Source organism: Microcaecilia unicolor, chromosome 9 (genome assembly GCF_901765095.1).
Source record: "Microcaecilia unicolor chromosome 9, aMicUni1.1, whole genome shotgun sequence".
Taxonomy (NCBI): domain Eukaryota; kingdom Metazoa; phylum Chordata; class Amphibia; order Gymnophiona; family Siphonopidae; genus Microcaecilia; species Microcaecilia unicolor.
Genome location: NC_044039.1, coordinates 16,874,697 through 16,888,363, shown reverse-complemented (window position 1 = coordinate 16,888,363; position 13,667 = coordinate 16,874,697). Strand labels below are relative to the sequence as shown.

At 48.4% G+C, this 13,667-nt stretch overlaps 1 protein-coding gene across 4 annotated transcripts in view; it reads right to left on the bottom strand.

Moving 5' to 3' along the window:
- LRRIQ1 (leucine rich repeats and IQ motif containing 1) overlaps positions 1–13,667 on the bottom strand; it is a 211,335-nt gene that overhangs the window by 149,026 nt on the left and 48,642 nt on the right. For all 4 annotated transcript variants that reach the window (XM_030214743.1, XM_030214745.1, XM_030214744.1 and 1 more), the window contains exons 12-13: positions 12,394–12,467; positions 9,597–9,690 (exon numbers count right to left, since the gene is read on the bottom strand). In XM_030214743.1, the coding sequence (XP_030070603.1) occupies positions 9,597–9,690; positions 12,394–12,467 (168 nt within the window). The remainder of the gene's footprint in view (positions 1–9,596; positions 9,691–12,393; positions 12,468–13,667) is intronic.

The window sequence follows — 13,667 nt, the reverse complement described above, 5'->3', positions numbered from 1 at the left end:
GGTCGCCCGGCACTGACACTTGGATGTCGGCTATGCTCTGCTGGAGCCAGTCAAAAGCTCGCCCCTTGCTTTTGCTGGGGAGCCGCGGGGCCTTGCTGATTCGCACGCTGCTGACGAGAGCGAGCGCGCTGGGGCTTAGCCTGGGCCGCAGGCTGTCGGGAAGGAGGATTGTACCTACGCTTGCCAGAAGTATAGGGAACAGTCTTCCTTCCCCCGAAAAATCGTCTACCTGTAGAGGTAGAAGCTGAAGGCTGCCGGCGGGCGAACTTGTCGAATGCGGTGTCCCGCTGGTGGAGAGACTCTACCACCTGCTCGACTTTTTCGCCAAAAATGTTATCCGCACGGCAAGGCGAGTCCGCAATCCGCTGCTGGATTCTATTCTCCAGGTCGGCGGCACGCAGCCATGAGAGCCTGCGCATCACCACACCTTGAGCAGCGGCCCTGGACGCAACATCAAAAGTGTCATAAACTCCTCTGGCCAGGAATTTTCTGCACGCCTTCAGCTGCCTGACCACCTCCTGAAAAGGCTTGGCTTGCTCAGGGGGAAGAGCATCAACCAAGCCCGCCAACTGCCGCACATTATTCCGCATGTGTATGCTCGTGTAGAGCTGGTAAGACTGGATCTTGGACACGAGCATAGAGGAATGGTAGGCCTTCCTCCCAAAGGAGTCTAAGGTTCTAGCGTCCTTGCCCGGGGGCGCCGAAGCATGTTCCCTAGAACTCTTAGCCTTCTTTAGGGCCAAATCCACAACTCCAGAGTCATGAGGCAACTGAGTGCGCATCAGCTCTGGGTCCCCATGGATCCGGTACTGGGACTCGATCTTCTTGGGAATGTGGGGATTAGTTAATGGCTTGGTCCAGTTCGCAAGCAATGTCTTCTTCAGGACATGGTGCAAGGGAACAGTGGACGCTTCCTTAGGTGGAGAAGGATAGTCCAGGAGCTCAAACATTTCAGCCCTGGGCTCGTCCTCCACAACCACCGGGAAGGGGATGGCCGTAGACATCTCCCGGACAAAGGAGGCAAAAGACAGACTCTCGGGAGGAGAAAGCTGTCTCTCAGGAGAGGGAGTGGGATCAGACGGAAGACCCTCAGACTCCTCGTCAGAGAAATATCTGGGATCTTCCTCTTCCTCCCACGAGGCCTCACCCTCGGTGTCAGACACAAGTTCACGGACCTGTGTCTGCAACCTCGCCCTGCTCGACTCCGTGGAACCCCGTCCACGATGGGGGCGTCGAGAGGTAGACTCCCTCGCCCGCATCGGCGAAGCTCCCTCCGCCGACGTAGTCGGGGAGCCTTCCTGGGAGGTGGCCGCGGTCGGTACCGCCGCGGTACCGACGTCGGGGACCTCAACCTGGGCGATGGGCCAGCCGGCGCCACGCTCGACGGTACCGGTGGCGCAAGCACCGCCGGTACCGGAGGGGTAGGGCGCAACAGCTCTCCCAGAATCTCTGGGAGAACGGCCCGGAGGCTCTCGTTAAGAGCGGCTGCAGAGAAAGGCTGAGAGGTCGATGCAGGCGTCGACGTCAGTACCTGTTCCGGGCGTGGAGGCTGTTCCGGGCTGTCCAGAGCGGAGCGCATCGACACCTCCTGAACAGAGGGTGAGCGGTCCTCTCGGTGCCGATGCCTGCTGGGTGCCGAATCCCTCGGCAACCCAGAGCTCTCGGTGCCGACACGGGGAGGAGACCGGTGTCGATGCTTCTTCGATTTCTTCCGAAGCATGTCACCGGAGCTCCCCGGCACCGACGAGGAGGACGTCGAATCCATCCGTCGCTTCCTCGGGGCCGAGACTGAAGAAGGTCGATCTCGGGGGGCTGTACCGCAGGAGCCCTCAGGGTAGGCGGAGACCCACCCGAGGGCTCACCGCCACCAGCAGGGGAATGGACAGCCCTCACCTGCACTCCACCCGATGCACCACCGTCCGACGACATCAGCAGACGAGGTCCTGGTACCACCGACGTCGATGCAGCTATCCGATGTCTCGGCGCCGATGCAGAGGCCCGATGCCTCGATGCACTCGATGCAGGGGCGGCCGAGGAAGATGGTCTGGACGCTGACGACGTCGATGCACTCGAAGATCCCGGTGCCGATGCCGACGAAGAGCCCGAGAACAACACGTTCCACTGGGCTAGTCTCGCTACCTGAGTCCGCCTTTGAAGCAGGGAACACAGACTGCAGTTCTGAGGGCGGTGCTCGGCCCCCAGACACTGAAGACACGACGAGTGTCGATCAGTGAGCGAGATAACCCGGGCGCACTGGGTGCACTTCTTGAAGCCGCTGGAAGGCTTCGATGTCATGGGCGGAAAAATCACGCCGGCGAAATCAAAAGCCGAAATGGCGAAATTTGAAGCACCAAATTTAGAGGGAGAAAAAATCTCGACCGAGGCCGAAAAGAGGCCTACCCCGACGACGAAAGAAAACTTACCGGGGCAAAAAAGCTGGAAGTACGGGGAGGATTTACACGAAACCCGGCGGGGGGTTTCCGGAGCACTTCCCGACTAGGACAAAGCTTTCCCGAAGGAAAAAAAACACGTTCAAAACAAATTGGACGCGCGAGGTCGACTTTCCGGGGCTCGACACGGCGAAAACACGACCGTACCGAGTGCGGACAAAAGAAGACTGGCCGGCTCGAGCCGGTTTCGGGCGGGAAGACGGCCGCGCATGCGCGGTGCGCGCGGGCGCGCGAGGGCTAGCAAAGGACTTTGCTAGTGAAGTTTCCGATTGGAGGGGCTGCCGTGGACGTCACCCATCAGTGAGAACAAGCAGCCTGCTTGTCCTCGGAGAAAATAGGCTTCACATAAGTGTCCCCTTATAAAATTACCCTCAATCTGTCATGTGATTTTCAACCAATGACTAGAACTTTAAAATCAAGCACAAAGTCCCACAATATTTTGGCACCAGTATTTTGCATGATCGCTGTATTCCTCTCTGTAAATATCAAATGTTGACATTTTCACGTACTAAGAGACACCAGTCACAATGTGCCTTATAGTATGTATGGAAAATGTCTTTAAAAAGAGATATATTTCAGTCAGCAACTGCTTTGACGACATATATTTATTTCAGACTGCATGATACTCAACTGAAACGTTTTGGTGCCCAACTATTTATTTTGGCCACAGTTTTCATTTGTGTGGCAAACCAAGGCCGTAAGAAGATTAGATTTAGAAGTTTACACTAAACAAGTCAACATGAATGGCTTTGATTTGTCCTAATGTATGAGTCTACAGAGTGACAAATAAATTAGTAGGAACTTGTTTACAAATCACAGACGACAGAGTCTCTTGAAAATAATTTGAACATGGACTGTAAATGTCATGTGGTCCTTAACCATAATTAGAAGGTCATTTGAGACTAGTAAAATGCACTACAAAACAGATGGATTTTCATACATTAAATATAAAATTATAGTTTACATTATGGTTCAAGTTAGCACCATGACCAATACAATGTTCTTGTATCTGAGCGAATCCAGAAGGAACAAGAGCATAATGCACTGAGCCTTCTCTACCCATTCTGCATTTATAAGAAAAGAGCTTGATTCAGGCTTTAAATGTGAGAAATATGTACTTGTGGCAATGTATTTCCACAGTATAGCGTCTATAGTTTTTAATAATTTTTTTTTTAATCAATGCTTTTTTTTTCCATTTGTCTTATGCTAATTAGAAAATTAACTATTAGGGGCACTGTTCCCTCTAAGCTGAACGAGAGTCCTCCACCTATAATCCTACCAGTGGGTGGTGCTGTTTCAGTATCATAGTTTCAATAGTGAGGGACAGGCAAGCTCTGCAGGATTCCAGGGAACCTGCCGGTCCCCAGTGACTGAAACCAGGGGCGTATCTGCGTGGGGCCACAGGGGCCTGGGCCCCCGCAGATTTCGCCCTGGACCCCCCTACCACAGACCCTCCCGCCCGCCACCAACCCGTCGCCGATCTTTGCTGGCAGGGGACCCCAAGCCCCCGCCAGCCGAAGTCCTTTCTTCCGTGCAGGATGCAAGTTGCAACGCTTCCTGTTCTTCTGAGTCTGACGTCCTGCACGTACAACGTGCAGAACGTCAGACTCAGAATTTGGAATTCAGTCTGACGTCCTGCGCGTTGTACGTGCAGGACGTCAGACTCAGAAGAACAGGAAGCATTGCAACTTGCAGCGGCGCAGCCTGCATGGAAGAGAGGACCTCGGCTGGCGGGGGGTTGGGGTCCCCCGCCAGCAAAGTTAAGTGACAGCAGCGGGGGAGGGTGTCATTGGTGGCGAGGGGGGGGTCCGGAAATGGCGGGGGGGGGGGGATCAGTGGCGCCGGGGGGGGGGGGGGGGGCTAAAATGTGCCCCCTCCCTCTGGCTCTGGCCCCCCCTACCGCCCGAGTCCAGATACGCCCCTGACTGAAACTACAATACTGAAGCACCACCTCCCACTGGGAGCAATAGAGCTGGAGGACTCTTGCCCAGCTGAGCGGGAATGATGATTAGGGGGTTGCTCACTATAATTTGCCTAAAGTTAGACATCAGGATGATCCACAGTAAGTGCAAATTCTATAAACGGCAACTGCACGCGCAATTGTCAGCGTAACGGCTGGGCAAGCCCCTGATCCCCCCATGCCCCTCTCACAATCACTCTCCCACTGTAGTTGTACACGATTGATTTTTGTGAGTACAATTTATAGAATCCCGATTAAGGGCATTTACTTGCATAACTGCTAATTAGTGCCAATTAGCACTGATTATAACCAATTAGCAAATAATTATTAAGGGGCTCTTTCACTAAGTCACGTATGCGCCTATCCTGCTTATTTTCGAAGGAGAAGGCCGGCCATCTTCCGACACAAATCGGGAGATGGCCGGCCTTCTCCTAAAGCCGGCCAAAACGGTATAATCGAAAGCCGATTTTGGCCGGCTTCAACTGCTTTCCGTCGCAGGGCCGGCCAAAGTTCAAGGGGGCGTGTTGGCAGTGTACCGAAGGCGGGGCGGGGGCGTGGTTAACAGATGGCCGGCCTCTGCCGATAATGGAAAAAAGAAGGGCGTCCCTGACGAGCATTTGGCCGACTTTACTTGCCGTGAACAGTAACAGACATGTCGGCACAAGACAAATCAATAAAAAAAGAAGAAGAAGAAAAAAAAAAAAGTTTGATAAAAAGATAAAAAATGTAAGCATTGCTTTGTGACCGAATATTGATATAAGGAGGAAGGGGGTTTTGTCGATGTTTATAAACAGGCACAGAATAAGCTCCATGAGTGAGTGAGCAAGAGATCATCCTGTGACCATTTATGAGACTTTCCCCTAATAAAAATATAACAGCAACAGACTCCGAGTCAGTCAATCTACCATAGAGCAGGATATACAGAAGTAAATTTAGGGGCTCAGCATTTTCTGAATATGGGGCCCATTAAAAACAGAGCATTCCTATTTTACACTGTCAGCACCCCTTTCTGTACTGGTTCCTAATTATTTGCCTAAGACAAACACAGGACAAGGGGAATCCTGTGTTTCATGCTGCCAACATGCCCTCTTGTGGTAATAAATAGACCAGGCCTTAGGACAATAAATCATGCTAAACAAGGAAAACATTTTGGTGTACTTATGGGTGCATGGTTTATTGACCTGCAGTAATTGGTTTATTTAACAATCTATTAAATGAAACCACTACATATGTGGCAACTACTGAGGCTCCGAGCCTTCTGGAGTACTTTTTTTTTTTTTTTTTTTTTACTTTATCTTTATTAAGCTTTTTAACAAACATAATTTCACATTTATGAATGATAATACACAACTTAGAAATAAATTATATAGACAAGCAAATATTTTTTAAGTTTCAAATAGTTATCGACCACAAGAATAAGAAATCAATCCAAGATGTAAGATTAATAATATAATCTAAAGGAAATAAACATACTTTTGTAAATTATAATAATGAAGCGTCACGTCCCGAGTGATTCACTCCAAGGCTGTTAAACAGTGTACATATGGGATTAAACCACTACATTAACCTCTTCCCTACTGATTAGAAATTCCTCTAGCTGTTTGGGGTCAAAAAATTGAAACTGTTTAGATTGAAACACTATTCTGCATACACAAGGAAATTTCAATAGGAAGGTAGCTCCTATTGCCACAGTTCTTGTGCGTAAAGCCTTTTTCCTGGCCTTACCCCAGAAGGAGGGAAACTTGTTCAGATCCCATTTTCTTACTGTTATCCATCTCAGGGTCTGAACACAAGTTTGTACATTCACTTCCTCCGTCCTCCAGACTCACTCCCACCTAATGAAGAAGGCCTCCTGCATCCCTTTGACGTTAAAACACCTTCTCCAGATAAAGAAGAAGAGGATTCTACAGGAATTCCATCTGAACCTTCTACTAGACTACCAAAAAATTAATCAACGTATGAAGACAAATTTTGGATATGAAATACCCCCCCAAAAAAATGGCTCAAGAAGTTCCCTTTCTGTTTTAACAAATAAACAAAACACAACAGTGGGGAATAAATATGACCGTCACAAATCAGAAATCCTTCAAACGTTAAAACATGCACGTGAATAAGGGGCCCTTTTAATAAGCCGCGTAGGTGCGTATGCTAGTCCTACACACATCGCTTTTGAACTATCGCCCAGCTACCACATGACCCGGGCAGTAATTTCACTTTTTACGTACATCCACTAAGCGCGCTGGAAACTTTCCAGCGCGTGGCACTAACCGGGTGATAATTGGCATTGTGCGCGCGTAGACCATTACTACTCAGTTAACGTAGGAAACTTTCCAGCTTATTTTCGAACGAGAAGGCCGGCAATCTTCCGCCACAAATCGGGAGATGGCCGGCCATCTCCTGAAGCAAGTGAAATCGGTATAATCGAAAGCCGATTTTCACCGGCTTCAACTGCTTTCCGTTGCAGGGCTGGTCAAACTTGAAGGGGGCGTTTTGGCAGCGTATGGAAGGCAGGATGGGGCGTGGTTACAAGATGGCCGGCTTCGGCCGATAATGGAAAAAAGGCCAGCTCTGACGAGCACTTCACCGGTTTCACTTGGTCCATTTATTTTTAGGCCCAAACCTCAAAAAAGTGCTCCAACTGAGCAGATGACCACCGGAGGGAATTGGAGATCACCTCCCCTTACTCCCCAATGGTCACCAACTCACTCCCACCCAAAAAAAAAAATCATTTTTTTTGCCAGCCTCAAATGTCATACCCAGCTCCATCACAGCAGTATGCAGGTCCCTGAAGCAGTTTTTAGTGGGTGCAGTAGACTTCAGGTAGGTGGACCCAGGCCCATCCCCCCTTACCTGTTACACTTGTGGTGGTAAATGTGAGCCCTCCAAAACCCACCCGAAACCCACTGTACCCACATCTAGCTGCCCCCCTTTACCCTTTAAGGGCTATGGTAGTGTTGTACAGTTGTGGGTAGTGGGTTTTCTTGGGGGGGGGGGCTTGGGGGGCTCAGCACACAAGGTAAAGGAGCTATGCACCTGGGAGCAATTTGTGAAGTCCACTGCAGTACCCCCTAGGGTGTCCGGTTGGTGTCCTGGCATGTCAGGGGTACCAGTGCACTACAAATGCTGGCTCCTCCCACGACTAAATGGTTTGGATTTGGCCGGGTTTGAGATGGCCGCCATTTGTTTCCATTATCGGCGAAAACCAATGGCGGCCATCTCTAACGCCGGCGATCTCTAAGGGTGGCCCAAATGTTGAGATTTGGCCGGCCCCGACCGTATTATCGAAATGAAAAATGGCCGGCTATCTTGTTTCGATAATACAGTCGGGTACGTCGCTTGACGGGGCCGTCATTAGAGATGGCTGCCCCCATTCGATTATGCCCCTCTATGTTTCTGAAAACAGGTGTAAATCCTGGCGCTCAAGTTGGGCGCAAATCCGCACTATTCTAGAATACTGTGTGGGCGCGTAAGTGGGTTTTCACATGGGTCTGCCGTACCTGCTCCATTTCGGTGCCTTGAATCTGTTAGAATACTTTTCCGCAATGGAAGTAGCAAGTAACGTTAGGCGTCATATATAGAATCTCCACATATGTTTTCTGTTCTAGAAACATCTGAAGTCGTTTTGAAGCTTAACATTACTGGATTACTGTAATGCACTATACAATGGTCTGACTACAAAGGGCCTGCACCAGCTCCAGTTGATTCAGAATATAGCAACAAGACTCATAGAAGGTTGCAGGCGTCGTGACCACATCACACCATTTTTGCAAAAACTTCATTGGCTACCAGTACAATACAGGGCTAAATTTAAAATTCTCTGTCTGATCTTCAAGGCCCTGAAAGGAAATGGCTCCGAGTATCTGAAGAATAGGATGATCCTCCACACACCACCAAGGACACACACTAAGGTCTTCCCAAGGACTTACACTAACTACACCCTGTCTAAAAGACATAACACAATGTGATATCCGCAAGCGAGCCTTCTCCGGAGTAGCCCCCACACTCTGGAATACGCTGCTTGAAAGGCTCCACTTAACACAAGACTATCTGTATTTCAGGAAGCAGGTGAAAGAAGTAACTAACTTGTTAGTCTCACTCACATGCACACATAAGGAGTGACTCGGGCTGCACATACTGCAGCAGGACATGTTTATCCACTCCTACCCTAGCTGAGATCATATTTAACCATCTCTCTGACCTCATGTGCAACTTTCTTTAAATCAGTCACCTTACTTTCTAACTCCTCTTACTCTCTTACCTATCTCTAAGTTCCATCTTTGCTTATACCCTTCACTGTCAATTAAAATGTTCTATTACGTATTGTGTTGATATTGTAAGTAGTATACTATGCCATACTTTGTATTGTTGTTCGAATATTTTTACTGCTCTAATTGCCTCCTGCTCATGTTTGATCTATTCTTACTGTACACCGCATTGAGTGAATTCTTTCAAAAAGGCAGTCAATAAATCCTAATAAATAAACATGATTTTCAATTACAACCTGGGCTTGGAATGCCCTCCCGCGGGAGGTGGTGGAAATGAAAACGGTAACGGAATTCAAACATGCGTGGGATAAGCATAAAGGAATCCTGTGCCAAAGGAATGGATCCTCAGGAGCTTAGTCAAGATCGGGAGGCGGGGCTGGAGGTTGGGAGGTGGGGATAGGGCTGGGCAGACTTATACGGTCTGTGCCAGAGCCGGTGGTGGGAAGCGGGACTGGTGGTTGGGAGGCGGGGATAGTGCTGGACAGACTTGTATGGTCTGTGCCAGAGCCGGGGCTGGGAGACAGGGCTGGGGAGGTGAGGATAGTGCTGGGCAGACTTATACGGTCTGTGCCTGTGGTTGGGAGGTGGGGCTGGTGGTTGGGAGGCGGGGATAGTGCGGGGCAGACTTATACGGTTTGTGCCCTGAAGAGCATAGGTACAAATCAAAGTAGGGTATACACAAAAAGCAGCAAATATGAGTTATCTTGTTGGGCAGACTGGATGGACCGTGCAGGTCTTTTTCTGCCGTCATCTACTATGTTACTATGTTACTATGTAACCTATCAGTATGAACACCATTCAAATACCCAAACTAAAACGATATTAAATACATTTAAAAGTGGCAAATTTTCTCATGCTCAACCAGTTTAAATATATCATTAACACTTTTTTTTTGCTTTCCTTTACAAACTGATTACTGACCGCCAGCCTTCTTCTTGCAGAAATGGATTTCCAGTCAGTGATAATTCACTCAGACTCCAGCAGCCATCAAAACACATGGCAGCATTCTTAAGATCTATGTTGGATAGTGATAAATATTAAAGGAAAAACAGATATTTTTTATTTAGCGCATTTGATATACAGCTGAGGACTTCACATAGGCATACACCCCCACGATTCTATATAGAGAGGCATAATCGAACAGCGCCGGCCATCTATATGGCCGGCGCTGCAAACAACGGTCCCGAACCGTATTATCGAAAAAGATGACCGGCCATCTTTCGTTTTGATAATACGGTTGGGGCCGGCCAAATGTCAGAGATAGCCGGCATCGTTTTTCGCCAATAATGAAAACTAATGCCGCCATCTCAAACCCGGACAAATCCAAGGCACTTGGTCATGGAAGGGGCCAGCATTTGTAGTGCACTGGTCCCCCTGACATGCCAGGACACCAACCGGGCACCCTAGGGGGCACTGCAGTGGACGTCATTAATTGTTCACAGGTGCATAGCTCCCTTACCTTGGGTGCTGAGCCCCCCAACCCCCCCCCCCCCCAAAACCCACTACCCACAACTCTACACCACTACCATAGCCCTTAGGGATGAAGGGGGCACCTACATGTGGGTACAGTCGGTTTGGGGGGGGGTTGGGTAGGGGGGGTATGTGCCTGGGTCCACCTGCCTGAAGTGAACTGCATCCACTAAAAACTGCTCCAGGGACCTGCATACTGCTGTCATAGAGCTGGGTATGACATTTGAGGCTGGCATAGAGGCTGGCAAAAAAATGTTTTTTTTTGTGTGGGAGGGGGTTGGTGACCACTGGGGGAGTAAGGGGAGGTGATCCCCTATTCCCTCCGGTGGTCATCTGGTCAGTTGGAGCACTTTTTTGAGACTTGGTCCTAAAAATAAATGGACCAAGTGAAGCCGGCCAAGTGCGCGTCAGAGCCAGCCTTCTTTTTTCCATTATCGACCGAAGCCGGCCATCTCGTAACCACGCCCCAGTCCCGCCTTCCGTATCCTGCCGAAACGCCCCCTTTAACTTTGGCCGGCTCCACGACGGAATGCAGTTGAAGCCGGCCAAAATCGGATTTCGATTATACCGATTTGGCCAGGTTCAGGAGATGGCCGGCCATCTCCCAATTTGTGTCGGAAGATGGTCGGCCTTCTCGTTCAAAAATAAGCAGGATAGTGCGCTTAGATTTAGGTGCTGAAATCGGCAGAACTTAATTGGCTTAACAAGCTAATGAGCACTGATAACAGCACTTAACAAGCAATAATGAGCACTAATTGGTACTGATTAGAATTTATGCGCACAACTCGCTAAGCATATTCTGTAACAATGTGCGCCGAACTTCTAACATGTGTAGGCAAAAAGGGGCGAGGTTATAGGTGGGGACATGGGCATTCCAAAATGTAGGTGCCTAGTTATAGAATATGGCCCAGTGCGCCTAAATCTACGCGCTGAGATTTACACCAGGTTTTCACTGGCGTAAATGGATGCGCACAGATTATCGGCACTGAAATATCATCTAAGCTTATTCTATAATCGGCGCCTAAATCTAGACTTGTTACAGTGACCCCAAAACCAGTCAGCCTTTCAAGCAGGACACTGGAGACAAAGGATGTGACTACTTTTACCCCAAACCGTAAAAACCTATTACTAGTTCTGCTGAGATGTAAGTTTATGTACTGATAAATCAGATAACTCCTTTTCTGGTAACATAGAAATAGACATATTTAAGCAGTAATTGAATTCCCTGCTAATAGCTAACAACTGCATGATCACTATGAACTATTTATTTCAATAGCATTAATAGAACAAAGCATGAATTTCCTAAAATATTTGCTCAGCATTTTTTTGGGACCTAGCAGTTTCATCCTGTTCATTCTCTTCCATTGGTGCTGGGATCTAGAAGTACGAGCCTTTATTCCACAAGGACTTTTCCCCTACTTTATGTCACCAACTTTGATATTTAAGAAAACAATGATAATAAGAAGAATATGGATTTCTTGCATATTTATTGTTTTGTATTAAACTTTCACACGTTTTAGGACACATTTCATGTTCTTGAATTTACAAATGTTTCAAAATTTGGGTTGTGCACGGGACGGGATGGGAAAGAAAACTGTGATGATGGTGAGGGAATGGCAGCGATAGGATGGGGATGTAAATGCTGCTTTTACGGCTTCCCAATTTCCAGCCAAACCAAGGAACAGAAGACCCAACACAGGGATCAAACCAGTGCCCTTCAGCATGCCACTATCACTCAGGGGCGTAGGCAGACCTCGGTGGGAATGGGGTCCACAGCCTGAGGTGAGGGGGCACATTTTATCCCCCCCCCCAGCACCGCCGACCCCCCCCTGCCACTTTCGACCCCCCCCCACCGCCGCTTCTGCCAACCCTCCCCCACCGCTGCCAGGTACCTTTGCACGCTACGTGCAGGACGTCAGGAGTCGACTCACAGAAACAGATCAGCGAACGCGCCGGAGACCGGCGCTGAAGAGAACTTCGGCTGGTGGGGGTTGTGGACCCCCATCAGTAAAGGTACCTAGCGGCGGCGGAAGGGGGGTGGGTCGAAAGTAGAGGGGGCCAGGGTTAAATCTGTGGGGGCCCATGCCCTCGTGGCCCCACCTAGCTACGCCCCTGCTATCACTGAGTCATAAGGCCAAGCCTCTACTTCCATTTTAAGATCTGTTCATGCTGTAAAAATAAAAGAGACCAATAGCAGTGCTTCAAACACGTTTCAACATACTGCAGAGATTTCTTTTTCACACCTCACCTGACAAGCAGTTGTTACTCATATCCACTTTTTCCAGAGATACAAATGCACATAAGGGTGCAAGCTGAGTCAGCCTGGAAGTAAAAATACAGTATAGGTAAATACGGCAACATATTGCACGACTGCAAAGTAAAACTAAGAAGTTGCGAAAGTTATAACAGAAAGTGGATTATCGGCTACTGTAATTATTAATTCATTACTCATTCAAAGGAGGAAGGAAGTGGGATATACATGTCAAAAAAACACAAGGAGTAGATAGATATTCAAAGGAGTCTGGAGAGGCTCCTGCAACTTAAACCCCGTTCAGCGGACTCAGAAGAGATATTTAGCAGTGCTAAACCAGACAGTGTCACTGAATATCTCCTCTGACCACTGCGGCACTGTCCGGTTAGTACCATGGCAATCTGTGGGCAGAGCTGGCAGAATAAGCGGGCACTTGTCATATTAAGTGCTGGTGTCCACATACCTAACTGGGCACACAGGACCACACAGAGAGAAACCCTATTCTTGCCTGGTTAGGTATGCAGGTATCAATACTGAATATCGGCCAACACCTGCGTAACTTCCAAGTCCAGCTTACCCTGGATACATGGTCCAGCACAAAATATCTGGGTGTAATTTGGCCACCAGGGTTGACCTCACCTTGAGCATTCCATTCAGTTCTAGTCACTATATCTCAAAAAAGAAAAGCAACCAAAATGATAAAGGTAATGAAACTCCTCCCATATGAAGAAAGGGAAATGGAAATGGGACTTGATATACCGCCTTTCTGAGGTTTTTGCAACTACACTCAAAGCGGTTTACATATATTCAGGTACTTATTTTGTACCAGGGGCAATGGAGGGTTAAGTGACTTGCCCAGAGTCACAAGGAACTGCAGTGGGAATTGAACTCAGTTCCCCAGGATCTGCATTAACCACTAGGCTACCCCTCCACTAAAGGCTAAAGAGGTTAGGGCTCTTCACTTTGGAAAAGAGATGGCTGAGGGGGGCTATAATTGAGGTCTCTAAAGTCCTGAGTAGTGTAGAATGGGTAAAAGTAAATCAATTTCTCACTCTTTCAAAAGTACAAAGACCAGGGGACACGCAATGAAATTACATAGAAATATTTTTAAAACTAATAGAAGGAAATATTTTTTCACTCAAAGAATAGTTCAGCTCTGGAACTCATTCCTGGAGGATGTGGTAACAGTGGTTAGAATATCTGGGTTTAAAAAAGGTTTGGACAAGTTCCTGGAGGAAACGTCCATAGTCTACTATTGAGACAGACATGGG